The sequence below is a fragment of the Lontra canadensis genome, unplaced genomic scaffold (assembly GCF_010015895.1).
Source record: "Lontra canadensis isolate GAN:19392208 unplaced genomic scaffold, GSC_riverotter_1.0 scaffold206, whole genome shotgun sequence".
In the NCBI taxonomy this organism is placed as follows: domain Eukaryota; kingdom Metazoa; phylum Chordata; class Mammalia; order Carnivora; family Mustelidae; genus Lontra; species Lontra canadensis.
In genome coordinates this window covers 981,125-1,008,363 of record NW_022631200.1, presented here as the reverse complement: position 1 = coordinate 1,008,363, position 27,239 = coordinate 981,125, and the positions used below count along the sequence as shown (strand labels likewise).

Genomic DNA, 27,239 nt, shown 5'->3' with positions numbered 1-27,239 from the left:
AGGAGTCCAGGCCCCCAGCCCCTCCTCTCTCAGACCCAGGAGTCCAGACCCCCAGCTCCTCCTCCCTCAGACCCAGGAGTCTGAGCCTCATCCCCACATTGGACTGCAATATTCCTAAGAGCTATGGTCAGTTTCTGTATCCGAAACTTGTTAGCCACTCAATAAAATTTGTTGATTTATTTGAGGATCCAGGTATGGCCCAGACGCTCAGGCCACAGCAGTAAGGAGAAATCCATCCACCTCTGGTTCAGTAGGAACTGGGTCTCTCCTTACCACTCTAGCTCATCCCGTCTCCCAGTCCTGGAGACAAGACTGAAGACCGGAAAGACACATGGGCACACGAAGAAGAGGACCCCGCTCTCTTTACTGGGCCCCTGGGGGTGTTGAACAGCCCTGGAGAGCAATTCCCCCATCCCCATTTAAGACAGGACCTCGGGGGACAAGGAGACCACACAGAGGGCCTGAGACTCAGGGTCCATCTCTGTAGGCAGTGTCTCAAGAGTAGAACGTGTAACTCTAAAAGAACAATCTAGAATTCTAGGAACAGAACACAGAATCCCAGGACGGTAATTTGAAATGCCAGCAACACCTCTGGAGCTGATAGAGACTGCTGAGAACAGAACTGAGTGTTCCAGAGGCGGGCTCAAATTCCAGGACCTGACTTTACAAGTCAGAGATGGGGACAGGGGTCAGACTCTCTGGTTATGGGGTCTGACTCTGTGGGTAGAGCCGGAGACTCTGGGGGCCGCTTGAGGGGCTCAGGGGGTGGGGTCCCGCCTTCCAGAGCCTGGCTCAGGTCCTCAAGGGGCGGGGTTGGGACGTCAGGGGGCGGAGTCATGGAGTCCACAGCGGAGTCAGTGCCACAATCGGAGTCTGGGGCCTTGTGGAAGCGCGCAAAGGTCTCCGAGGGCCTGGCCTGCGGCAGTGGGGTGAACCCAGCCGCCCCAGCGAGCTCCCCGACCCGGCTGGCAAACCCCTGCAGCTGCTCCTGCCGCAGGTCCACCAGGTATCTGAAACCAGGAAGGGGGCCGTTAGGGGTCCTGGCTTCTAGCCCTCAGCCTGGACGCTCCCTGCCCAGCCCTCCGCTGGCTCACCGCGCTAATTCCACCACCAGGCGTCCTCCAGGGGCCACGGTGGCCCCCAGATCTGGGCTAAGAAGATGCACCATCCTGCGCAGAGAGAAGGGAGGGCCGAGGCTGAGACTTCCAGGTCCTGAGGGAGGAGTGGGGCTGGGGGATCTGACACTGATTAAGGAGGGGCTGGGGGCCAGGATTCCTGGGTGTGAGGAGGAGGAGCTGGGGGAGCGAAGTCTGGGAACCTCTCTCTTACCCACAGGCCACATAGAGAAGCTGGAACCGTTCCTTGTAGCAGCTTTTGTGGTGAAGGGTCTGGGCAGAGCCGAGAGGCAGGAAGTGCACAGTGAAGAATTCCGGGGCAGGAGCAGCTGGGGGAGAACTGGCAGAGTTAGGCTGACCCACGAAGCTTGGAGAAAATACTCCTTGCCTGTCCTGAAGCCCTTTCTCATCCTTTCTCGTAGATGGATTCCTGGAAAATTCTGGGAAGGGCAGCCCGGCAAGCAGCCCGGCAAGCAGACCCATTTTACAGAGTAGGCTGCTGAGACTCAAGAGAGGGAAAGAGTGCGTGGCCCGTGGCCATACAGGGCATCCAGACACCGAGGAAGAGCCAGGTTGGGGGATGGTTACAAGGAGGCATGACCAGAATGGGGCTCCAAAGGTGAGCTGGGACCCATCACCTTGCTAGAATGCTCTGTCTTTTAGACTTCTGCAGGTAGGATTAGAATACTAATGTTGGAATTCAGAACGATAACATGGTGTCAGGATTTAGGAAAGAGAGAAATACAGAGAAAGAAAAAGACAATGTCAGGAGCAGGAAATCACTTGTTCAGACACTGGAAACCGTATTGGTACGCGCTCGGACATGAAATACCTGAAGCCCGGGATGGGGGTCCGGGTCCCACTCTTGCCCGGAGGATGATGTGCCCCCTTTACCACCCAACTCCCATTTCAGGGGGGTGAGCTGACGCGGACGATTACCGCGCTCTGGGCTTCCATCCCGGTCCTGGTGCACCTGCTCAGGGTTTCCCTGGGCGGTTCTCGGGCGCCCCCAGGCGGCCACCTCTCGGAACAGCTCTGTCACGTTGTGCTGCGTGATCTCACCGGCGGTCTGGGGAGAGAAGAGGCGCAGCCTGGGTGACCGGGCAAGGCCTAGAGTACCCCAGCCCTCCCCCGAATGCCCAGCGCTAGCTTGGATTTCCGGACCGGGTTGAGAAAGTACAGAACAGCGGAACGTCCCCCAGCCCCAGCACCTCCGGTCACACACCTTGACTGGCTGTCCATTGCTGGTCCTCAGGAGGCTGTCATCATCTGCTTCGATGCCAAAGGCCACGAATGGCCCCGTGGCGATGTCCCCCCAATACCCGCGCGCTGCGACACGCTCTCCGTGCTGGGGAAGCAGGGAGAGAAGAGGCAAGTGAGGTCAATGTTGGAGACCCCAGTTCCTCTGTCCCCGAAAAGGAGGACTGGCCAGGGTAGGGAGTGGACACGCACATGACTCAGGAGGCGACCTGACGCAAGGGTCCGGTTTGGCATGTGGTAGGCGCTGGAGTCTCTGAGCTCAAAGGCCACACCAGTGTCCCTCCAACGCCGGAATTCGCGAGTGTGGATGACTCGGGCCTGGGTAGGAGAGCGAACAAACAGAGATCGAAGCAAATCTGGTATATGGGCCCCCGGTCCCTTCTCCCTCGGACTCAGGAGTCCCGGCCCACAGCCTCTCAGCCCCACCTCCTGCACATCCAGAAATGGGGCCTCCAGCCCCCTCCCCAGGCCCCTCACCCCGCGGTCGTGCAGCTTCATGTGCAAGTCCCAGTCGCTGACACCGCGCCTGGCGTCGTAACGGGAGCCCAGGTAGTGGCGCAGCCTGGAGTCCCAGAGGCGGCTCATGGGGAAGGCCTCGGGCCCCTTCTCCCCGCCGGCCCAGAAGCGGAACACAGCCTCCAGGGCGTCGCGCTCGCGGAACTGCACGGCCGGCATGCGTGGGGGGAGAGCGAGCGAGGGGGCTGCAGGGAGAGCCGTTTCTCCCGCCCTACCCTCCCTCCCGCGCCGGGCGTGGGGGCCGCTCTCCCATTGCTCAGGTGAAGAAACTGCGGTTCAGGGAGTAGAAGCCACCCGCGGGTCACATCCCACCCTGGGAGCTGGGGAGCTAGCGCTTGGACTCCGCAGGGAAAACCCTTTGGGGCTGCCCATCTCCAGTCTCCGCGCGGCCATCCGGATCCTGGGCAGTGACGGCACCTTGAGGGCGCCCAGGCTGAGCCAGGGCCGCTGCTCCGCCAGGCGGTCGGGCTCTGGGACCAGGTGCACCAGGCGCTTGGCCTGGGCGCGCACGAAGGCGGCCACCTGGGGGCGCAGCAGCGCGTTCCCCCACACCTCCAGGAAGGTCTCGCTCCTCTCTGGGGGGGGGGGGGGGGGGGGGGCGGGGAGAGAGGGACGGATTAGTGGGGGGAGCAGCGGAGGGAAGCCAGAAACTGGACCCGGGTGGGTGACGCATACCCTCTTTATAGTAATCTTATGATGTCATAGTCATGTGAGCATACGGGACACTGGCCAACTCCTCATCCACCCGTCAAACATGAAGAATAACTTAAACCTCATCTAGGCGTCCTTCTAGTCTTCCCCACCCCGCAGAGGAGCCCAAACCTGAATTTCATGTTCAAATTTTCCTTGCCTTAAAAAAGAAAAAGTTATATAGAGATCAGGGTGGAAATGGAGATTTATGCGTGCTAAAATAGTACAGTGTTAAATTGTTCCATTTTAATCAGGAATCTTACAAGAGAACTATATACCTTTAGCTGTGTGAACACATACATCTGTATCAACGAATCTCTATCAATATGTAAATCGTTTCATTTAGTGGTTTGAGAATCTTAAAGTTATTTAAAGACAACCATATAACCTTAGTTAGATCTAGTTCCTTCAGAGGCTTTTACAAGGTGCACTGTGAAGTGTGTGTGGTGTATCCTGAGTGCTCTGGGATATTAAGGAAAAACTGCCACCCATAATCGTGATAACAATAATCAGCACTAAGAGGCACTGAGTCTATAGCATAAGCCAGGAGCTGCGTGTTTTTTTGTTTGTTTGTTTTCCAATTGAATCCTCACAAGCACTCTATGGGAAAAGAACTTTTAGGATCTCCATTTTATCAGTGTAGAAACAATGTAGGCCCAGAAAGCGGCAGATACTAGCCCCAGGTCACTCAGCAAGCAGAGCCAGAATTTGAACAGACTGTCTCAGTCCAGACTCTCCTCAAGGTGCTAAGCCAAAGTCATTGTCACTGAGAAGTCATCATCCCTGCCTCCCTGCCCAGATCCTCCTCTTCCTTCCAGGGCTGCATCCTCAAGGCAGACCCTCTGGGATTTGTGCCTCTGACTGAGGACACTGAGGCCCGTGGGGAGGCTCCGCGAAGGACTGAGCTCCTCCGAACCTTCCCCATATCTTGGAGACTCGCTACCTCTTAAGAAGTCCTTTGATCTCCTTTGGCCCTCTGCTGTGTCAGGAGATTTGGAATGCTTACCCTGTGTCATGCACGGGCCTGAGAATTTATGTGGATTTTTTCCTGGAATTCTCTCAGCGGCTCTAGGAGGTAGTATATTTTTGCACAGGTGGGAACAATGACCAGGACGTTTATCCAGACCATCGAAATGCCAGAACCCCTGTTGGCACGGGGAAGAGGCTGGCGGCCAGAATAGCCCGCGCTTTGCAACTTACCTTGCAACCCCATCTTCTCAGGTTCCTCCAAAGCTAGGCTGAAGATCAGTATGTGTCGAGCCACAGCTTCCAGATTATTCTCTAGCACATAGAACTGGAAAGACAGAGCAAAATGATTCTGAGATTGGTGTCCCTGGCTCCCAGGAGACCCAAGAATGGAAGACCTCAGCCTCCTCCCTCCACAGGGTCCAGGCATTCTGCACACTGGCCTCCTTCCTTCAAACAGGGGAGTATGGGCCCTCAGAACCCTCCTCCCCACCACTACTCAGGACACCCAGTCTTCGTCCCAGCTGAACCCAAAAGTCCACAACCCAGGAATTTGAGTCCCCAGCTTCTACCTCCCTTGGACCTAGCAGTCCAGGCCACCACTTCCCTTCTCCTTCAAGGACTCAGGTATCTGGGCTCTCATCTTCATCCTCCTCCCTCCAACGACCCCAGAATCCCAGCTCACATGTAACCTCCTGCGAGGCCAGAGCGCCGCCCGGGCCAGGGTCCGAAGCAGGTGCCGCCCATCCACGGATCCCAGCAGCAGTACATCTAGCTCGGGGGTCCTGGGCTCTGCATCGCCCCGCAAGTCCGAGTCCACAGGAGGACCTGGCAAGATGGCACAGGCTGCGGTCTGTGGCCTGGAGAGCGCCCCCCCGCAGCCTCCCCAGAACGATGGACTACAACTCCCAGCAAGACTCGCACTCTTGGCCTAGGTTCTTAAGGGAGCTGTGCCTCTAAGCATTCTGGGAATCGTAGTCCGCAGAGGCCACTTGGGCAGCCCAATGAGGGGCGGCTCCACCGTTGGAGCCTCGGAGAACGTTAGCGCGCCGCCTGCCAGGGTGCGTCAGATGCGGTCCTGGGTGGGGACTCACTCTCAGCCTGCAGGTCCAGCGCCGGGGACAGGCCCCACCAGGACACGGAGCCGAAGCCTGCGCCCGAGCCTGCCGGTGTGGTCATCGCCCTGCAGAACAGATGTCCTGGGAGTCCCAAACCACCGTTTCTGCGTCGCCCACCCATGCCCCTCTCACCGCCCCTCTCCTCCCTGGGACACTCCCTCACCTCTCTCTTTCCAAAGACTCCGGGACGCCCCCTCCCTCCCTGCTCCGTGCTGCGCCGCTGTTCTACACCCGCTACACACAACTGCCCAGAGCCCCTTCCTTTTCGACCAGTCAACCAATGGGAGTACGCGGGTTGGCACAGGCGCGATAGACTGACCAATAGGAACGAGTGGGACCGGCCTGCTACGAACTTTTGGCCAATGGGAGCGCTCGCGGGAGTGGAGGGCGTGTGGACGCGGTTGTCATGACGACGGCGAAGGAGGAAAAAGGGGCGGGGCTGGGGTGTTGGGGGCGGGGCCTTGGACGATCCACTTTTCTGGGATGGGGAAGTCTGGGTCGACTCAAATCGACCTAGAAAGGAACAGAATCTTGATTAATTCAAATTAAAGTGATGTCGCCTAGACCTCTAGTCCCCTTCCCACCTCACACCGTGGTTCTACCACCAAGGCGGGAAAGGCAGCAAAGGGCTGGGGCTAGCTAACACTGGCCCCTAGTTGTTCAAGTGTCAGTAATTTCGCGACCTGGTTGTCACGCACAGTCATTACTAAAAATTAAATTATTTTACTAATTACTAATGCATTACATTAAAATAAAGTAATATACACTCAAAACTCATCACTTCTTATTTTACTATACTTTCCTGTTGTTGATGGTCTTAAGGTTTTTTACATCAATTGTTGTACCCAAATGAAGGAAATAATATTTTAACGCAATAGTTTAAAAAGTCTAACTGGCACACTATGACCACTATTTCTCTAAATAAAATTTTATGAGAATCAGGGCCGGGATTATGGTGAAGCAGAGCGGTCCAAGTGCAGAGTCAGACGCCATCTTTAAAATTTTTATATTTTATGCGTCATGGATCTCTGTGTGTGTGTGTTAATTTTGATTCTTACTGTATTAAAATACTATTTATCTTGATGATTGGTGGTTTAGTTTGTCATCAGCTTGGCCTTAAATTTTGGGACCTTCATCCTGACCCTGGGAAATACTATATTACTATATGACAGCATACTAATAGGTATCTCCTCTTGACTCCATATTCAGTGATCACATTGGTGGCTTGAAATCAGCCCCATTGTGAGTATTTACACCACAGAAATAGGCAGACTATGCAGCAGGGCTCCAGAAAGTGGGTAAGGGCACATTCATGGGAGGCACACCAAGTTCTCTCTGGCCTCTGCGTCTGAATTCTTTGCGTTGTCCCCTCTGCTCCTCCAATTTCTGCTCTTCCGCCCTCACCCCCCACCTCCCGCCACTGCCCCTGGAAATGTCCAAGTCCAGCAGGGGAATCTCCTGCCTTCCCAGAAGAATGGCCACTGCAATCTACACCCTGTGACTCTCATCACTTCATATTCAGACCAGATGGCAGGATCCTGGAGAATGTGGCTTTTGGTGTCAGATAAGCCTGGCTTTCTGTCTTGCCCTCACCTGCTGGCTGAGAGACCTCGACCAGGTGACTTAACCTGTCTTTGAGGTCTATAAGGGCAGGGACTTGAGTGAACATCTCCTCCAGCTATGCAACCTGAGACGAGTCGGTCACCCTTTCTGGGCCTCAGTTTTCAGCTCTGTAAATTGGGAAATTGGGAATAGTAACGTGCGGCTGGCAGTGAGTGGTGTGATGGACTGAAGGGGGCCGTCCCCCTTCTGAGGATGAGCTGTGGGCACTGTGGAGCGAAGCTGAGGTTTCAGCACAGCCTGCAGGACTCACTGGTAGGCTGGCTCTCTTGAGAACACACCAAGTCTGCAACTTAGGGTGCCTTCTGCCTGGAACTCTCTTCCCCTTCATCTTGGCTTATTTTTATTGTAGTGAAATACACACAATATAAAGTTTAATGACATTTGCTACACTGACAATGTTGGGCAACCATCATCACTGTCTAGTTGCAGAAATTTCTTGTCATTCCCTAAAGAAATCCTGTAGTCATTAATCAGTCACTCCCCATTTCTCTCTCTCTCCCTAGTCTTGCAAACCACAGATCTGCTTTTTTTCCTCTCTATGGATTTGCCTATTCTGTATATTTCACACAGATGAAATCATACAATATGTGGCCTTTTGCATCTGGCTTCTTTCATTCACAATCGTGCTTTCAAGGTTCATCATGTTGTAGCATGAATCAGTATAAACTTTCCTTTTTATGACTGAATAATATTCCATTGTAGTTCCTGCTCATCTTAGACAGCCTCGTTCCTTCTTGTTCTTCAAAGCATAGCTCAACATCACCTCTTTAGGAAAGCTGTCCCTGATTGCCCTTTCTAAATGATCTCAGCTCTCACTAGCTTACTGCCCAGTATGGACCACCGTTTGCAATGATTTTATTCTTCTCATTTGTCTGCTCTCTTGTTGAGACACAGAATCAGGGGCCCCAGTGTCATCATCTAACTCAGAACAGAATTCGATCCCAGGAATTATAGACAAATTTCCTGGCTATACGATGCTAGCCAGGTCATGTTACTTCTCAGCACAGTTTCCTTATTTGTCCACTGGGAATAACGATCATGTCTACTTCATGAGGTGGTTGTGAGGATCATTGTTAGCAGGAGTAGCAGAAATAGCAATAACAGTGATACCTCATGATGTTTTCATAAAAATGTCCTCTCACTCACTCACATAGGAGAAATGAACGGATCCCTTTGAAGAAATTTGTTAAATCACATAGACATTACAATCGGTGTAACTGACCAGATTTCCCTTTTCCCATTGGCTACCAGAAAGCTCAGTGCAAGTTAATGCTCTGCCCTTTCTTTAGTACATGGGGGAACCTTTTGCCTCATTTTCCACTTAACCTCCAGATCAGAGAGCTCTCTTGCCAAATTTCAAAGACCTTTGTCTACCACCTGAAATGAGAGGAGGGAGGAGCAATGAAATGATCGTCTTTCCTAGACACAGATTAGGAGACAAAATTTGTTGAAGGAAGGAAGACGTGCAACCATTGGTTTTTCCCTGCATTAATCTGTCCTTTCTCCCAGTCTCTGGGGATCTCATCCCCAGACTCTACATATCTACTTTGTTTCTGCAATGAGAGTAAGTCACTTGGGGGAAATTCTGGATCTGCATCAACTTGGGGTTCCAGCATCCAACAGAAGCTGCCACCCTGAAGAACTCAGGGAAAGTAGAATGGATGAATGATGGAAGAAAGAAGGGAAGGGAGGGAAATATGGGCATGAAAATCTATGGAAGTCACGGATGCAGGAGCAGATTAAACTCATGAGTAAGTGATTCTCACAGACTCTTCACAGCAAACATACAGGAGGTATTGTTCCGACCACAATATTTTCAGAAGAAAACACCCAGGTTCGGAGGGGTATGTGAACGAAAAAGTGAACACGTGGATGGGGGGGTCAGTTTCCCTCAGTGTATCCCCAGGATGGGCAGCCCTATCCTTGCCCTTGGGTGATCCCACCCTCTTGCCCCCCACCCCCACCTTGCCCACCCCACCAGTAAGCACCAGGTCAGGTCACCAAAGTTGCTGAGTATTTATTTGGTCCCAGGAGCAGTGCAGGAGTCCGACTAGGGACAGGAGCAGGTGATCCTGTGCAGGAAGAGGGGTGCTGGGAGCGAAGGGGGAAGAAGGCAGGGTCACTGATTGTCAAAGCAGAGAGTGGGAGCAGGGATTGGGGGAGGCCAGATTGCTCCCCTCCTCCAGGGGTCCCTGGGGCTTCTGGGTGTGTGCTGGGTGGGAGAGCTGGCAAGTCACCATGATTGGCATAACGGGGGATGGGAAGGGTTGGGGTGGGGTGGGGGTGGTTAGGGGTCAGAGAAAGCTTAAAGGTGGGCCTGGGTGTGGTTTTGGCCAGGAGTCTGAGGTCAGGGGCCGAGCCCAGGCTTGGCAAGGGGCTTGAGGTGGGGATCAGGGGCAGGCAGCGGCCTCACTCGGTCAGGGGGGCCGCAGCGAGTGCCACTGGGCAATGGGCCGCCGGGGGCTGGCCAGCATGTCTGCCCAGTGCCGAAGGCCAGCCCCCCCCACCGCTGCCCCGACAGCCACCCTCCCGATGGCCTCATTCTTGCCCAGCTTGTCATAGTCCAGCACGGTCAGCTCCACCTGGACCTTCTGGAGACAGGAAGAGCAGGGGAAGAGAGACAGGAGTGTTCGAGAAGGCGGCAAGGCACGGAGGGGATAGAGTGTCATTGCCAGAGAGACCCTCTCCCTAGCAGCCAGAGGTCTAGGGGGACTTGTTAGCACCCTGCGCTAAGGCCTCTCAGCGGACTCCAACATGCGGGGGGTGGGAGTGGACAGGGAGAGACTCTGTTAGAGGGATGCTCTGGAGTCGTTCTTCCTCCGCGATCCGATTTCAAAGGAGATGAACTCTCAGGACCCCATTGGTAAGGGACCGTTGGGGGCCTCCTTAGGGACTAGCCTCCTAAGGAGGGCAAACCGTCAGGACTCTGAAATGGGAGGAGGGGTCAGGCCAGAGTCCTGGCTGGGCCCTCTTCCTTAAGAGTTGTGGGGAAATATTTCCCTTAGTACCCATAGCTCCTGAGCGGGACAGCCGGGGTCTTGCTTGGGGACGGAACATCCTGATCTTGCTTGGGGCGCGGGGCGCCCGGGTCCTCACAAGAGGAAACTGACTTTGGAAACACAACCTCAGGGCCCCAGCACCTGGCTTCGAATAGTTGCGATGGGTTCTTCCTCCCCCTAGCAACAGGGGCTTTTCAGGGCCTGGGACCCCGGCGGGGAGGGCTGCTCTGACTGGGCTTCGGGTAGGTCTGAGCTCACCTGCACCTGGTCACAGGGCACCTCGAAACTGAAGGCCTCGTTGTAATAGGGGTTCAGAGTGTTCTTCTTGATGGTCGTTTTCTTCTTCCGCACCTTCTTGCCGCCCTGCAGCAGGTGGACCTTGACGTACGGATCTGGGCGGAGAAAGGAGTCTTAGAGGCCCCGACTGGCCAGTGCAGGGCTCATGTTGAGGAGGATACAGGAGGCGCTTCTTCGGAAGAGCACAGACACACCCTGTGTACCCCTCAGGGCTCTCTCCGTGTCCACAGCAAATCTACACCCTCCCCGGCAGTCCGGGCCCCTCTCCACCCGGGACGCTCGGGACCCAGAAACTGCGAGAACCTTTGCTCCAGAGCCTCCCTCTCCACCCCCGGCCGCACCATTTGCTTGCTCCCCACACACCTGAGAGTCCTCCCACGTCCATCTTCTTCAGGTTCTTAGCCTCCAGGACGATGACCGTGAGCTTCCCGGCCGTGGGGACGTAGCGGAGGGAGAAGCAGATGTCACCGAGTTTCTCCTGCTAAAAGACAGAGCCCCAGCTTCACATCCATTCCCTCTCGGACCTTTCCTCCCCACCCCTCGCCTTAGAAGGGAGTGGTCCAGTGACGACCACAGCCCTGCACCCGCCGGGACCAGCCCTCCGCCGCAGTTGCAAGGGCTGGAGCCCTGACGGTCCAAGAGGCCTGTGATCTGATTGGTCCGGGCGCGCGGTGGGCGGGCCCAGCGTGGGGTCGTGGCCACGCATGCTCACCTCCTCCCGCGGAGCAGCCTGCAGCTCGCGCCAGGCCAGCACTGGCCGCCCCAGGTCCACGGAGCTCATGGGCACCCGCACCTCCCCAATGGCATCGTTGCGGGAGAAGCGATCAAAGTCGTACACCGCCATGACCAGTACCCTGCCCCCCAGCTCCACGTAGGGGACCTAGATGAGGGGGCCACAGGGAAGAGAGCACAAGGCGGAGAGTGGGACGTCAGAGAGACGGGAAGTGAGGCACAGCACATCCAGGTAGAAGGCGACGACTCGGACAGCAAGGGTCCAGGGGAACAGCTGTGCGGAAGCCTCTGGAACCCAAATGGCACAAAGCAACAGCCCAGAGGTCAGCAGCGCCCCACGGGGACAATCCAGGGCCCGGTGTGATAGTCCCCAGAGCTGGAAGCTGCTACCTGAGCTGTGGGCTGGCTCCAGAAAAAGTTGAAGGGGTCGCTCCCCAATGTTCCAGGGACGGGAGGCAGGTTACCAGGCCAGGCCTGGGGCACAGAGGCCAGGAGCTCACCTTGAAGGCAAAGTTCTCCCCAAAGTGTGGGTTCAGTGTCTGCCGATGCACCTTGGTCTCATGCCGCCTCCGCTTGTCTGGCAGCAGGTAGACCCGCACGTAGGGGTCGGAGGAGCCCCCCAGGTCCAAGGCTGCCAATCCCTCAGCTTGCACGATGCCCACCAGCAGCTGAAAGTGATAAGGGGACTCTAGTCTTAGCTTCCTTCTTGGAGCCTCCTCTAAAAAAGGGGCTAGAACCCTCGGACCCTCCCCTCCACACCACCCTCCTCCTCCTCACCCACCTGGCCGCTCTGGAAATCATAATCCAGTGAGTACTGCAGTCGTCCGAGCTCATGCTTCTCAGCCACCTGCGACCCTGGCCCAGATGGTGCTGGCTCCAGCTCCTCCACTTCTGGCTGCACCTTAGGGGGCCAGGAGCAAGGGCAGGTGAACTCTTCCCCTGACCCAGAAGCCAAGGGAGACTCACTGATCCCTGAGCACTTGCTGGCTAAGCAGAGTCAGAGTTTGACTAGTGATATCTGCCACAGGCAAACACTAGTCATAGTAACAGAAAGGCAGTATTTAGTCAAAATTTGATTAATGATGTCTGCTGTGGGGGAGAACAGACAGGGTGACACACGCAGTGTGCTTGTCATGCCTAGACTAGAAAAGCAGGTGCTCATAGCACCTTGTTGCCTACAAGAAGGATGCAGAAGATTTATTTCACATGCAAATGGAGGTACTGGGGTTGTTGTCCAAACTGACATGTTGACTAGTGTTCTCACCACAGAAAAATATGGAGGAGGAATAGTGCCTTTACTCTGTATTTGCCATTCCCAGCTAGAACAAGAGTTCTCCTTAACCTAAGCCATCCATTTTCAAAATTCAACGCGAATCAGAATTCCCCTGAGAAATGTGGTAAAATGCCTTCACTTCAGATTGATTCGATAGGTCTGGGGCAAGACCCAGAATTTGTGTTTCCACAAGAACCTGAGGTGAGTCTGACGCAGGTGGTCTTTGGATGTCGCTGGCTTGAGGGACAGGGATGGAGGTTGGGCACCAGGACCCTAAAGGTCCTACCTTATGGGTGATCGTGACAACAGCTATTTGTTGACAAGGGAGGAGAGGAAATACTAGTTACAGACCACACACTCGAGGCTCAAAGAGGGACAGTGAATTCCCCCAGGTCACAGAGCTGGGGAGTGGTTCCTCTGGGTTGGGAACCTGGGACTTCCCGGCTCCCAGGTGAGCACTGTTCCACTCTGCACTCAGACCTTGACACCCATAAGCTGTCATCTACCACTCCGGTGGCCTCTTCCAAGTCATGGTTCTTTCATTCTCTTGGGACTGCCACACCAGCCTCCTCCCTGGCCTCCTTGCTCCAAATCTGTCCTCCACATGGGTTCCAGAGGATTCATTCCACCACCCATAGGACCCTATTCCTCGGCTACACATGAATCTTCTATGGTTCCCAATTGTGCTCGTGACATGTACAACTGAGATCCTCAGACACCCACTCTGGAGGGCAGCCTATTTGCCATCTGTGCCCCAGCTACTGTGAAATGCCTCAGGGTCTGGATTCCAGACCTTGAGCTACAATGTCCTCTTCTCTGTCCTGGGTGAACTCTGAGTGTTCCTTGGGTCTCAGCACAGAAGATATCTCTACTGGGAAGCATCCTTGGACTTTCCAGGCTATCAGGTGGTTTCTCTGTATCCACATACGCTCTGGGTGCCCCCATCACGGGGCACATACCACCCTGTGTTGTGAATGTCTGTGTGAGAGTCTGACTTCCCCACCAGAGTGGTTCTCAGGAACAGGGACTCAATCCAGCCTATCTCCAGATCCCCAGGGTCCGGGTCAGGGCTAAACACCCACAGAGATGAGCCAGTAAGGTAGGCATGGGAGGGAAGAAAGCGGGGACTGAGGCTGCTGGGCCAACGGTGCAGGACGGGGTAGGGCCGAGGGGTTGAGCCAAGCCACACCTTGTCTATGTAACTCCGGCCCAGCTCCTTCACTTCCTGAAGGTGGACCTGGGCTTGGGCCTGGCTCTTCTTGCCCAACCGCCTCCGACAACGCTTCCGGTAGACACAGAAACAGCAGCCGAACACGAGGAGGCCTGAGACCAGAACGATTGCGGCCAGGGCCCAGGGGGGTACTGCAGAGGATGTGGAGACAACACTCATTGAGTCCGTAGGAAGCAAGCTGGATGATTCAGTCCGAATTACACGCGGAAGCTGGAATCCTGGCCTTGTTTTCCCTCCGGCCATGTCCACTTCGTTTTGTCGCCCCGTTCTCCTTCCCACGGCTCTCACCTATAACGTGATCTGATGCGCTATTCTAGCCTGACACCATCCAGACTGTCTTGCCTGTTAATTCCACCTCTCCCTCCACCCCCGTTTCTGCTCAACCCCTGACTGGTGTAGAAGTCATGCCCCTCCCCCGGCCTCAGTTTCCCTGTCTTTAAAAGAAGACAGAGGTGGACCTTCCAATTCACCGTCCCAAGAGCCCACTCCATTCCACACTCTTTGATCTCGTTCTCGATTTCCTGTCAACCTGTTCCGTTTCCACTTCACTTCATGTGAAGCCCAGGATTCCGACTACCTTGCCACCCGGATATTCCCGCCCACCCGCCGAGTACACCTGTCCAAACCCCGCCCCTGGGAATCCCAGTCGAGCTTTCCCTCTGCCCTGGCCCCAGGCTCGCTCACCCGGGGCAGGGCCGATGCGACTCGGAGAGTCAGGAGGCGCGTCGGGCGGTGGAGGCCCTGGGGTTGGAGGCTCCGAGAACATGACGGCGGGGTCTTACGGTCCTTTCTGCGGAGACACTCAAGAGCCCTAGGCCCCCACGCCCAGCCCGTGCGTTCACTGAAGCCTCCAAACAACGAAGAACTCCAATTCCCATCGGCACCCTGGGCGGCCGACCACATAGGACACAACCAGCAGCCGCGAGGCATGCTGGGGGTTGTAGTGTCAGCCTCCCCGCGATGGAGGACGCGCGCCTGGAGTGGGTTCCAGGACCTAGGTCCATCCCGCAGGGACGCCCCCGCCCTCCAAGGCCCCGCAGGAATCCCTCCGACTTCTATCCCTTCCGTGCCCGTCCCCGCGGGCCTGAACCGGAAATGGGCCAAGGCGGGCGTGGGAACCGGGGCCCTGGGTTGCCCCGAGCGACGGGCGGCAGGTTCGGGCGGGGCGGGAGCTACGAGGGTTGCCCTGGCAACGGGCTGTTGGCAAGACAACAGGCGGGGCTGACGTACAGATGCCCAGTCCAGGCGCCGCAGGCTCGCTCCTCGCGGGTTCAGGACCCCAGCCCCTGACCCCGCGCAGAGCGAGAGTGGGGAGAGGGAGGCCTCGCGTCGGTGCACGCGCCCGCGGCTGGCTCCTCCCTGCACATCTGGCCCTGCGGGCGGTGACTCGGGCTCCCCGCCCTCTCCCGCCAGGGCCGAGGGCTCCCTGGTGCCACCGCCGGGGTGGGGTTGGGAGGGGGTGTGGGGTGGGGGCGCACATCCTCCCCGGCCTGCTCTCTCTCCCACGCATCCCGAGCTCTGTCTTCACACCTGGCCTCGTGACCGCCTCGGCCTCAGCACCTCCCTCTCCACTCCCTGTTTCTGTCCATTCCCCCACCGGGCTCTCGCCGCAACCCGGTCTGGGTCTCTTGTCCTCGGCCTGTGGTCCGGTCTGTGACTCCAGGGGTCTCCCAGTCTCGCCGCCTGCCTGTTCCGCCCTGCCTCTGCTCTTTGTCTCCACACCTGTCTAAATCCCGATCTCTCCATTTCAAGCTCTAGTCCTCCCACTTCCTCGGTCGGTTCCTCCCCAGTGCCCCCCCCCCGCACACGCCCCGTCTCTCTAGGGATGGGGATGAGGAGGGGGCTTAGGGCGGGCTTCCCAGAGACTCCTACCTGCTCGGCGGCTGGACTGGACCCTCGCAGGAGACACCTAGGCGCCTGCCCCTCCCGGACCCCGCCCCCGCACGCGGGCGGGTGGCGCTGTCCTCGGTGCTGATCGCCCCGCTTGGTGGGGTGGGGGCGCGGCAGAGCGGAGCCGGCTCCTGAGTGTGTGTGTGTGTGTGTGTGTGTGTGTGTGTGTGCGCGCGCGCGCGCGCGCGTGTTAGGTCCCGGGTACAGGGAGAGCCCCGTCCCGCCCCTCGTCCCGCCCCCAGCCAGGAACCACTAGGGTGCCCACGGATATTTATCCTGGTCCCCGAGGATTTTCTGCTTTCTGATCCAGCTGTCTGGCATCCAGGCCACCTCTCCCCACCTGGGCCCCCACCCCCGCCAGGATACCCAGTCCAAGGACCCTGGAGCCTCCCTCCGGAGACCCAAGTAGTCAGATATCCAGCCGGAAAGTCTCCAGTGAATACGCCCCAGACCTCACCCCACCCTCTAGGTTCCCCAGCACCAGGCCCAGGAAGCAAGACCCTATGAGCCGAGCTGCAGCAAATGGCGTCCGCACTGCCCAGACCCTGGACACAAGTGTGGACCTCCAACCCTTTCTGAGAGACTGGACCATCCACTTTTTTGGGGGGATGCCTAATTGTGGGTCCCTCTAGCTTCTCTCCCAGGACATTAGCCTCAGGACCTGAATATCAGGAATCCAGCCCTTCTCCCACCCCAGACCCAGAAATCCACTATACCAAGCGTCTCTGGACAGAATAGTGATTTAATAAATCATGGGATAGAAGAGAAAATACGTACAAGCAATGGGGTGCAGGGAAATCTCAGATACTAGGAGCCTGATTTGGTTTCTGGAATAAAACATGGGTGGATCCTGCCTGCCCTTGCTCCTGGGGTCACTAGAATTCCAGACTCTAATTTCTTCCTTCCTCAGAATCCATCTTCTTTCTCAAAGACCCTGCAGCCTGAGCCCCCAGCCTCCTCCTCCATCAAAGAAGAAGGAAATCCTAGCTCCCATTGGTCCTTCTTCAGAGAAAGTCCAGGATACGTGGATTCCTGGATAACCAGGATACCTGCTCCCACCTGTCCTTCATCCTCCATGGAAATAGTTTAGGCTGCCAGGCCTCTTCTCCCCCTGCAAGACCCCAGAGTCTGGGACCCCAGCCCTGTGTTGTCCCAGGACTCCAGGAACCTGGGCTGAAGTGGGGATCCAGACTTTGAGTCTAGCTGGTCTGGCATCTCAGCCCTCCTGAGGCTCAGACATTCTCATACAGCGGGTTCTCATAGGCAACCCCGTTGTCTGTTGGAACTCGGCCTGACTGCTGGAGAAATCGTAGGATGCAGTGGTGCAGGAAGACATACTGGGCCTGGGGAGGGACACAGGGCAGGGGGGTGAGCCTTGACCTCCTCCCTGCCAAAGCCCCAGGCCTTATGCCCTCAGGAGCCCCATCACCTCAGTCTGCACCATCAGAGGCCGGCTTTCCCTCATCTTCTGCACATAGCTGAAGGGCCCCACACGTTGATCCTGGTCCAGCTGCCTCAGCAGGACGTCCAGGGCAATGAGGGTACCCGTGCGGCCCACGCCAGCACTAGACAGGAACAAGAAGGGGTCAGGCCACAGGGAGGGGGAATCTTGGCTGACCAGAGGGATCTGTGTTTGAGCACCCAAGATCGGGGTATTATTTGGCAAGACGGCGTTCTGGGGGGGATACAGTGTAAGTGGGGGTTATTGAGTGCAGTGAAAAGCCACTGCGAGTGATTAGGCCTGGAGTTCCATCTCTCTGCCAGCCCTGCCTCAAGTGCCTGACATACCCTTTACACTTCCCCCAGCCATGAGAGGTTGGAGCTTCCCGCATACCCATTTTAGGGATGGGGAAATGGAGGGGGAGTGACATGAGGTCACTTGTCCGTCCTGGGTCATTTGGACAATAAACCACAGAGCTGAATTTCACACGCAGGAAAAGGAACTGCCAAGCTGATTATTAAAAAGCAAACAAACAAACAACAACAAAAAAGAAAACAATTCAGTGGCATTTAGGACATTCACAATGCTGTGGAACCGCCAGATCTAATTAGTTCCCAGACACTTCCATCTCCCCAGAAGGAGACCCTGTGCCCATTAAGCAGTCGCTCCCCCTGCTCCCCTGTCCCCAGCCCCTGGTAAGCACTGAGCTGTCTTCTGGCTCTGGAGAGGTTCCCATCCTGGACATCTTCTGCAAGTGGGATCAGACGATGTGGGACCTTATGTGTCTGGCTTCTCTCACTCACCGTCAGGTGTTCAAGATTCCTCCACATCCTCGAACGAATCAGTACTTCATTCCTTTTTACAGTTCAATTTAATCCCCGTGACCAGTCTGTACCTGGTACCAAGCCCCTCTGTGCTTCCGGGGAGGGAGGGCTGCTGACCCCCTGCTGGGGACACCTCCAGGGGGTGCTTTCCGGGGACAGGGCATGTGTTGGGACGCACTTCAGCAGAGTTTAAGAGTGCCAGCCCAGACATCAGGTCGGCCACTTTGGCCTTGAACCGGCCTTGAACCCAAGACTTCAGCTTTCTGACTGGGCTTCCCCAGCTTTGCAGCAGGGAGGAAACCCTTTTGGTCATGAGGTTGCCCTGCGGGCCAGGGAGAGCGAGGCTGTCCCTGCAGCCAGAGTCCCATTTCAGAGGCTGTCCGCCCCTCTGGAGCGTGCTCCTTGGTTCCCCCCAGAACCTCATCTCAGAGGCATCAAGCTCAGTATCAGGAGAATGGCGACGGGTGAGGTCCGGGACAGCGTCGGAGGGGTTCCAAATGCTTCTCAAAACCGCTGGGTCCTCACCCCTCCTCCTGCTCTTCACCCCTCCCTCCCTGTCCCCGCCACTGCGTTCCCTTCCTTGACCTTTCTGCCTGGCCTTCCAGTCCTGTCACCCCAACCTCCTGTCCCTCTACCTCACTGCCCCTTTGCTTCTGCCTCCGTGTCCTCCATCCTTGCCTCCTCTCTCCCATCTGCAGAGATGCCCGAGGACCCACTGACCCAGGTTCCTGACTCCCCTCACATGAGGGGGTCCTCACCTGCAGTGCACAATGGGGGGGCCTCCCTCCGTGGTCTGGTCCAGCCACTGCCGCAGCACCTTCCGGAAGGCCAGCAAGGGGTCTGTGGAGTGGGGGACGCCATGGTCTGGCCACGTCATGTAATGGAACTGTCGCACAGGCAACATTTTCTGCTCTTGCATCTAGAGGGAGGGTGGGTTGGGGAGGGAGAGAGTTGGGGGGGGCGTCCCTGGGCACTGTGGTCCCCTGGGAGAGTGACAGAGGGCTCGGCTTCGGGAGGGGCTCAGAGGTGCAGAGCACGTGTTGGGGGAAGAATGGACCGTCAGGATGGGGCTGGCTGGGTACCACGGACTCACGTGCTGGAGCGTCAGGTCTCGGACTGTCCAGTCCTCCAGCACCTTCTCACCCTCCAGCGTCACTTGGAGGTGCCCATGTGTGCAGGGCTTGGCATAAAGAGGCCAGTAACGTTCACACTTCACCTGGGGGCAAACTGGGAGGTCAGAGAACAGGAGGCCCCGGACAACCTGTCCGCTGCCCGTCTACACTGGGGCGCTTGCATTCAGTGCCTGGTGAGGAGGTAAGACCCCAGGACAGCCGGGGTCCATTCATCCCAGCCAGGGGGACCCCTCCCTTCTCCAGGTCAGTGGGTTATATGGACCAAGGGATGCGCTGGGGCGACCGGAAGAGGCTGCCATCGTATGGCAGGGACTCAGCGAGGTCTGGGTCAGGGTGGACGGTGGGATATGTGTCTGAGCCAGCGGGGTGGGCTGGAGCTCAGGGCTCTCACTTGGCCGGATTCCACACAGTTGGTCAGCATGACGAGGGTGCGGCTCTGCTGCTCCCACACCAGGCGCCAGAAGTCACCCACCGTCTGGCGTAGGGGGCCCTGGGTTGCGATGAACTCCCGGGGGTTCTTGAGACCCTGGTGGAGGGAAACAGGCTCCAGTCCCTCCCATCTCGATGTCACCCAGGCCCAGCACCCTCTTGGCTCCGGACTACCACCTTACAGGCATGAAGCTAGCATTGATGTAGTCAGAGCCTGGCTCCTCCTGGATGGCTTTCAGGGGCACACGGGACCAGTCATCTGGGGGGTGGGGAGAAGCCAAGGTTAGTGAAGCAGAGAGAGGCATGTGGGGGAGAGACCCAGGGACAGAAGTCACGCAGACAGCAGACAGGCACTGGGAGCTCTAAGAGGGGCCGGGTACCCACTTCTCAGGGGCAGGAGCTTGGTGTCCCCTAGGGGATAGGGGGTGGGGGACTGGTGTTGACAAAGTCATGAAATCAGCAGAGGCCAAAGACTCACAGGGGAGCACGTTTCTGTAACGGTTCTTGGTGCTGTTTTCAGGATGCAAGGCCACTGTTTGAGACTGGCTGTGGGTCTCCAGAGCCAATTGCTGGAGGCAGAAGCAGAGGGGAGGTGAGCGTGCATCGGAATCTCTCCACCTTCCCCCGCAGGCACCCCGTTCTGCACCACCCCACTCACCCCCACACCCTGGAATTCTCTAGCACCCACAAAAATAGAGCATGCATGCCCCCATCCCCGCAGAGCACTTGGGAGGATTTGGGGGATAGTGGGGGCTGGAGAGGTAGGAGAGAGAAAGGGGACCCTTTCAGAGGAAAGCAAAGGTGCTCCTCCAGGACTGACCCGAGGGCCCATCACAGTGTAAGATTTCGTGGACGCAAAAACAGAAGCTCTTGTTTACATCAGCGAACAAAACAGGTGCCCTGCTTTAGTTGCAGCCCAAAGGGTGTGAGGAGGTCTGAGCTGGGCGGGGGGGCATTGGGGCTCAGCTCCGCACCCTTGCTTCCCACCCACCTGGTACTCCTCTACAAAGCCAAAACTGCTGTCCTTCTCATTTTTCCTGACATGGTCAGCAAAGTCTTCTGCCAGAATGTCCTCTGAGAAGCTGTGGGAAAGGGGCAGAATTTAAGCTCCTCCAGTCCTGTGCTCTTGGGAAGACAGAGAAGCCCCCCTCTTTTTTTTTCCCTCATTGTTATGTTTCTTTCTTTCTTTCTTTCTTTTAATTTGATAGCAAGAGGGAACACAGCAGGGGGAATGGGAGAGGGAGAAGCAGGCTTTCCACTGAGCAGGGAGCCTGATGCAGGGCTCGATCCCAGCACCCTGGGATCATGACCTGAGCTGAAGGCAGACGCTTAACCACTGAGCCACCCAGGTGTCCCTTGTTGTGTGTTTCTTAGCATCCCCAGGACCCGTTCGTCTTATAACCGGAAGTTTGCACCTTCTGATCCCCCTCACCCAACTTGCCAGCCCCCCTTCCTCTGCCTCTGGCCATCACCCTCTGGTCTCAGTTTCTATGAACTCAGTTTTGCTTTTTTAAACTTCAAATATGAGTGATGTCATGCAGAATTTCTCTTTCTCTGTCTGACTTATCTCACTTAGTGTCATGTCCTCGGGATCTGCTCCCCGTGTCACCAATGTCAGGATTTCCTTCCTTTTTAGGGCCGTATCACACTCTGTTGCATGTACGATCCATTTTCCGTATGCACTCACCCATCAGTGGCTGCTCAGGGTCTCCGAATCTTGCCAGCACACATAAGGCTGAAGGGAACGTGGGGACCCACATACCTCGTCAAGAGAGCGGTCCCGTTTCCTGCCCACGGATACTCAGAAGGGGACGTGCTGGGTCAAAACGGTGTGTTTGATTTACAGTCCCGCTCCCGAGCGGAAAGTGGGGTCTTGAAAGGACAAGTGTGCACCCAGGTTCATACCAACATTATTCAAAGAACAAAGGCAGAAGCAGCCCGGAGTCCACTATCTCTCATTCCCCGCTCACTCACTCAACACTGCATTCATCGGCAGAACACGGATGGACAGAACGGGGTCTGTGCACCGGAATATTGTCCTGCCTTAAAAAGGAAGGACATCCTGGGGGCCCCTGGAAGGCTCAGTCGGTTAAGTGTCTGCCCTGGGCTCAGGTCATGATCCCGGGGTCCTGGGATCGAGCCCCGCATTGGGCTCCCTGCTCAGCGGGAAGCCTGCTTCTCCTCCTTCTGCAGTTTTCCCTGCTTGTGCTCTCTCACTCTCTGTCTCAAATTAATACATAAAATCTTTTTTTAAATTTTATTTTATTTTATTTATTTGTCAGAAAGAGAGAGAGAAAGCACACATGCAGGCAGAGAGGCAGGCAGAGGTGGAGAGAGAGGCGGAGCGAGAGGCAGGCTCCCCACTGAGCAAGGAGCCCGATGCGGGGCTCGATCCCAGGATCTCAGGATCATGACCTGAGCCGAAGGCAGCGGCTTAACCCACTGAGCCACCCAGGCGCCCCTAGAATCTTTAAAAAAGAAAGGAAGGAAGGTTATGCCAACTGAGGCTACACCATGATGAGTGTGGAGAACATGACACTGAGTGAGATAAGCCGGCCACAGAAGGACAGATACTGAGGAGTCACTTCAATGAGGTCCCTAGAGCCGTCTGATTCACAGAGACAGAAGGTGGATGGTGCAGCCAGGCGCTGGGGCAGGGGAGTGGGGAGGGCATTTCGTGGGGGCAGAGTTTCAGTTCTGCAAGACGGAAAGTTCCGTGGACGGACAGGGGTGATGTTTACACGACAGCGTGAACGTCCTTACAGCCACGGAACTGGACACCCAGAGACAGGTACGACGGTACATGCTATGTTACGTGTAACTGACCACAGTTAAAGCCATTTTTAATTATAAAAAGGAAAAACGTGCTTTTCCTCCCATTTCGGGCCACTCTGCGTCTCCCGTGTTCCAATTCGCTCCAACCTCTCCAGCATCAGTCCCTCCTGCTCGTCTGCATTTCTGCCTCTTTCGCTTTAGCTAGTAAATGCTAGTAATCTCTTGTCTATATGAACAAAAAGGCTTTTGACTCACGGAGCTCCAGCTGCAGCCCCCTCCTGCTCCTCTCCCTGCAGGACAGCTTTAGAAACCCTGTCTCGACCCAGTTTGGAGACCCTGGCTGGGGGCCAGTGTGTCCCATGTCTTGAGCTGTGGTTAAACCCACACACACACCACCTCCTCCATGGGGTCTCACGCTCTGGGCCACAAAGCACCTGCCCTGGCCCCCGGGGGCAGCCCCTGTGCCCCAGAGGTCCGCGAAGCGATTCCCTCCGAGCCTGTCGGCCGCTGTTGCCCACTCCTTCCCACAGAAACCATGATCGAGGCTCTTGCCCGCCTTACCCCCAGCCCCCTTCTTTCCCGGTTGAGCCGGGTGCTTCCCTGTGTAGCCCTGAGAGCTATCCCGTGCCCCCTCTCTTGGGATCCAGGAGTCTCATAGCCTGTGTTTTCCGTGGGGGTCACCTCTCCACCCTTTGTCTTTATTGCACCTAAACAGTAACAGAGCGTGTTCAGACAGCCGTGCTGCTTGAACTTCCCCAAGGCCGTCTCCAGGGGTCTGCAGCACCGCTCCACGGGGGAAGCACACCACGGGGGAAGCACATCTTCTCCCAGAGTCCTGCAATCTCATTTGCCTCCTGCTCTCTAATTCCAAAGGCCACGTCTCAGGCGGTCCTTGGGGAGACTGCTCAGCAGCGTGTAGCCCCACCCACCGCTCCTCCCTTCCTCCTGGACCCCCTCCCCTGCTGCCACCACCCCCAGGCCCCTGGCCGCTGCATCTCCCTCTCCTCCACGGGCCCCTCTCCCTGCATTCACGAGACAAGGTGGACGGTCCTGAGGGTCCGTCTCCAAGCCCATCTTCTCACTGCACACTCACCAAACTCTTACAGGACTTGGTCCGCTCCCAAGGCTTCCCTTTTGAGCTCTACACTTCTGATTCCAAAATCCTACACTAGTTCCTCCTGCCGCTCTCCTGAGCTTTCTATTGGTGTGCTCCCCGCCCCCCGCCTCCTGAAACCTGCACCTGACACCCCAGAGGGTTACCACGAGGACATCAGGACACAGATACGGACGTTGTAACGTGCTCAACGTAGAGAGAGGGCCGGGCTCCTGACCCAGTGACTGCCTGGACTCGTGACTTGTCACCAATGCTGTAGACGGAGGTGGAGAGAAGTCAGCTTGACCAGGGGTGGGACGCCAGCCAGGACAGCTTCTACGGCAAGGGACGCACCAGCCATCACCTTTCCCCACACCCCATGCATCTGCTTCTCACGCCCCTGCCTCAGTTCACACTTCCTTTTCCGTCCAATCCGTCTCGGCTGGTCTCCCAGCTTCGCGTCTCTCCTCTGTCAGTGCCTGGGGATCGTTCTAACACAGAGCGTCACTCAGAGCGATGAGAACACTTGCACAAAGCTTCTCTTGAACTGTCCGTCCAGCTGCCCCACCAGAGGCGTCTCTGCTTGGGGTCGCCCAAACAGCTCAAACTTGAACGTGTCCACAGCTGAGCTGCTGATACTCTCCCCTGAACCTGCCTCCAGAGTCACTCCCTCTTAAGCAGTGGCGACCCCCATCTTCCTGCGGCTCAGGCTGAATTCGCTGGGCTCACCCTCGAGCCCTCTCTGGCTCCCACACCACACGCCCATTCTTGAGCCAGACCTGCTGTTCAAACACTCAGACCGTATCTCGAATATGACTACCTCTGAGCATTTCCTGGTCCGAGACGATCGTGTCTTCTTTGGTTATTACATACCACTTCCTCTGTCCCTCAACTCTCGCCTTTGCTTATAAATAGGTTAGACCGGGTCACTGAGTCTATTCAAAGTCCTCCGAGAACTCCTATCTCAGAGTAAAATCAAAGTCCTCACTTGTATCTGCAAGGCCCTAGCTGATCTGGTCCCACCGGATACCCCTCTGACCTCATGTCCTACCCTACCCTCTTCACCACCTTCCTCAGTCTCAGGACGGACCAGCATTCTCGAAACACGGCCAGTAGGCCCCTGCCGTGGGGCCTTTGCCCTTCCTGGTCCTGCTGCCTGGAATGCCCTTTCCCAAGACACGCACGTGAGTCTGTGCACAAATGACTTCCTCTCAGTCATCTTCTAAGTCCAGGTTTTCCTCAACACCCATCTACAACCTCCTCTAACTTCGACGCCCGATCTAAAATATTCTTCTACCCTTTCTATCCCCACCTCTTGCTCTATTGTCTGTTGTGAGAGTCACAACCACTAGGATCTTGTTAGTTAAGGACTTCTCGTGCCCGAATGCAAGTTCCATGAGGGCAGGAATCTTTGTTTAATCCACTGTACCCTCAGCCCCTAGAAGAGCGCCTACATGTAAGAGGTGTTCGGCGAGTGTGTTGTTGGATGCATGAGGTCCCAGAGCTGGAACCGGGACCGCCTCCAAAGCCCCCGGCCCAGGGTGTGGAAAGCACGAAGGCTTGTGATCCTTGGCGCAAAGGGCACTGTGTGCGAGGGTTCACTGAGCCCACCCTCTGACCTCTCCGGTGACCAGCAAACACCCCTTGATTTGACCTGACAGCGATTTTTCCAGATGTTCCCCAGCACCTTCCGCTTACCTGAAGACCAGACGCCTGGGTGCTGGTTCCCTCTGGCTCTTCTTGTGCCTGGAAAAAAGACATTGCAGTGGGAGGCCCAGGGTGTCAGACCAGAATCAGGGACCCTTATACTCTCCCTGGCCCCCCGCCCCTTCAGGTGGTCAGTGAGCCCCATGCAGAATCCTACCTCTTCTTCAGGAAGAAAATCAGCAGACCCACCGGGACGAGAAACAGGGTGACACCGACAATGGCTCCCACGATGACCCCTGGGGGAGGGGGGCGTGGGGACCTGTTAGAGTTGACCTCATCTACTAGCACCCTGTCTCTTCTGTCCCCATCCTGGCCTGGACTGTGACCAGTGGGTCTGCAGGGCAGATGCGAGAGCAGCAAGGGAGAGGGAGAAAGCCTCTGGATAGAGCCCCACCTCCCACCCAGCCTTCTCCTGGAGCCTGTCCAAAGACATCATTTGCTTGGGCAGCCTGGTTGCCGGAGTGACTCAGCCCCTCCTCGGCCTACACTAATCGTCCTCAGAGAGGGCGCTTTGCCCCCAGAGAGCACATCACCAATGTCTGGAGACTCTGAGGCTTGTCACAACTGGAGTGGTGGTGCACTAGCGTCCAGCAGGGGGAGGCCGGGGTACTGCTCGAAACCCTATAATGCACAGGACAAAGAATGATCCGTCCCCAAAAGCCAATAGTGCCAAGGTCGGGAAGCCACTGTCTGGCATTGTTGGCATGCCAGGTTCTCCCCAGAATGGAAGCTTGTCTTCTCCAAGGTTCTGTTTGCTAGCAGAAGGGCTTGCCCGCGATGGTGGGGCTGGGTCCTGGGCTCTCACGGGCACAGATCTCCCGGGAGCTGTCCTTGCACACCTGGTCTTGGCACAGACTCCAGCCCGCAGCCTGCCTCCATCAGCCTCAGGGGCCCTAGGCTGCAGCTTCCCAATAGTCTTGGCGACTAGGACCTGTCAACAGACCTGGTAGGTTCTGACACAGCCTGGTGGGGAGGCCATTCCCCTCATGGACCTGGTCCCCCACAGCCCTTGCTTGCTAAGCAAATCACCCTCCCCAGCAGTTGGGCCCAGAGATGCCCAGGAGTGACTAGCATCCACTTAGCCTTGCCCCGACCTGCCGTCTCTCCCCAGATCACAGACACAATCTTATAAGAGGTCCTGATTCACAGGAAGAGACTAAGAGAGCGCAGCAAAGCCTAGGGCCATGGTCAAAGGTAAACCATCAGCGATTTCCGGAGTAAGAGGCTCAAACTTCCCCAAACACCCCAGTGATGAGCGGAAAATGGTGTAACCACCTTGGAAAAAATTTGGGCGGTGCTCCAAAGGATTAAGCATAGAGTCGCCCATCTGATCCCATGAGGGGTCCTCTGGGTATATACCCAAGAGAAGTAAAGACATGCGTCCACACAGAATCACATACATGAATGTTCATAGCAGACGTACTCGTAACAGCCAAAACGTGGAAACCACCCAACGGCTCCACCCCCAGACAAACGGAGAAACAAAATGTGGTCTCTCCATACAATGGAATATTACTGGGCAAAAAGAAGGGAACAGATCACCGACACGTGCTACAACATAGACGGACCTTAGAAACGTTCTTCCAGGTGAGAGAAGCCAGCCATGGAAGACCACATATTGCTTGACTGTGTTTTTAGGAACTATCTTCAACGGGCAAATATTCAGAGACAAAAGGTGAATTTGAGATTCCCTAGGCTAGGTTGCTGGGGAAATGGGGAAATCAGGGGGTGAGGGCTTAAGGGGGCAACCTTTCTTGCGTGAGTAAGGAAAGTGTTCCGTGTGAAGGAAATGGGGTGCGGGGTGGCACAGTACCGCGGATGTTCTGGAACCCTGACCCGTGTACTTTGAGTGGGTGCATTGGATGATACGTGAATTATGTCCCAACAAAGCTGTTTGAAAGAAGGCAGAAAGCGAAGCAAACAGAAAAACACACAGGACCCCTTAGGTAACGTAGACTGCTTCCAGCAGAGCCTGATGGGGTCCCTGTAGCTCCCATCCCCTTGGGGCTCTGCTCACCTGTGTTCTCGGTGCTGCAGGTCACAGACGGAGACGGGGCCCTCATTCCATGCCAGATGGTCATGACAGTGGCTGAGTAGGACTGGGCCGGCCACAGACCCCACACAGAC

At 56.3% G+C, this 27,239-nt stretch overlaps 3 protein-coding genes across 4 annotated transcripts in view; all 3 read right to left on the bottom strand.

Annotated features, from left to right (window-relative positions):
* Nucleotides 1–322: 322 nt before the first annotated feature.
* Nucleotides 323–6,064, bottom strand: DNAAF3 (dynein axonemal assembly factor 3). Of its 2 annotated transcripts, XM_032848626.1 has the most exons (12): nucleotides 5,829–6,064; nucleotides 5,642–5,730; nucleotides 5,233–5,375; nucleotides 4,782–4,875; nucleotides 3,309–3,466; nucleotides 2,853–3,035; nucleotides 2,568–2,693; nucleotides 2,341–2,463; nucleotides 2,055–2,184; nucleotides 1,330–1,444; nucleotides 1,095–1,169; nucleotides 323–1,010 (listed from the first exon to the last, which is right to left on the bottom strand). In XM_032848626.1, exons 2-12 carry the CDS (start codon nucleotides 5,724–5,726, stop codon nucleotides 671–673), a joined length of 1,572 nt encoding a protein of 523 aa, XP_032704517.1. In that variant the 5' UTR covers nucleotides 5,727–5,730; nucleotides 5,829–6,064; the 3' UTR covers nucleotides 323–670. The 2 variants fall into 2 exon arrangements, with proteins under 2 accessions (XP_032704517.1, XP_032704516.1); XM_032848625.1 differs by lacking the exon at nucleotides 5,829–6,064 and having other exon boundaries at nucleotides 5,642–5,818.
* Nucleotides 6,065–9,592: 3,528 nt separating this feature from the next.
* Nucleotides 9,593–15,842, bottom strand: SYT5 (synaptotagmin 5). Its single transcript, XM_032848649.1, has 9 exons — nucleotides 15,693–15,842; nucleotides 14,505–14,631; nucleotides 13,779–13,951; nucleotides 12,098–12,217; nucleotides 11,817–11,984; nucleotides 11,297–11,464; nucleotides 10,948–11,065; nucleotides 10,546–10,679; nucleotides 9,593–9,879 (listed from the first exon to the last, which is right to left on the bottom strand). The coding sequence occupies exons 2-9, from the start codon at nucleotides 14,584–14,586 to the stop codon at nucleotides 9,706–9,708; spliced, it is 1,137 nt and encodes a 378-aa protein (XP_032704540.1). The 5' UTR covers nucleotides 14,587–14,631; nucleotides 15,693–15,842; the 3' UTR covers nucleotides 9,593–9,705.
* Nucleotides 15,843–16,720: 878 nt separating this feature from the next.
* The window catches only part of PTPRH (protein tyrosine phosphatase receptor type H), a 17,105-nt gene continuing 6,586 nt past the window's right edge, over nucleotides 16,721–27,239 (bottom strand). The window contains exons 3-13 of the mRNA XM_032848733.1: nucleotides 27,130–27,143; nucleotides 25,270–25,348; nucleotides 25,104–25,151; nucleotides 20,529–20,619; nucleotides 20,016–20,106; nucleotides 19,720–19,796; nucleotides 19,500–19,634; nucleotides 19,069–19,191; nucleotides 18,734–18,894; nucleotides 17,140–17,275; nucleotides 16,721–17,053 (exon numbers count right to left, since the gene is read on the bottom strand). Of these exons, the coding sequence (XP_032704624.1) occupies nucleotides 16,943–17,053; nucleotides 17,140–17,275; nucleotides 18,734–18,894; nucleotides 19,069–19,191; nucleotides 19,500–19,634; nucleotides 19,720–19,796; nucleotides 20,016–20,106; nucleotides 20,529–20,619; nucleotides 25,104–25,151; nucleotides 25,270–25,348; nucleotides 27,130–27,143 (1,066 nt within the window). The 3' untranslated portion in view covers nucleotides 16,721–16,942. The remainder of the gene's footprint in view (nucleotides 17,054–17,139; nucleotides 17,276–18,733; nucleotides 18,895–19,068; nucleotides 19,192–19,499; nucleotides 19,635–19,719; nucleotides 19,797–20,015; nucleotides 20,107–20,528; nucleotides 20,620–25,103; nucleotides 25,152–25,269; nucleotides 25,349–27,129; nucleotides 27,144–27,239) is intronic.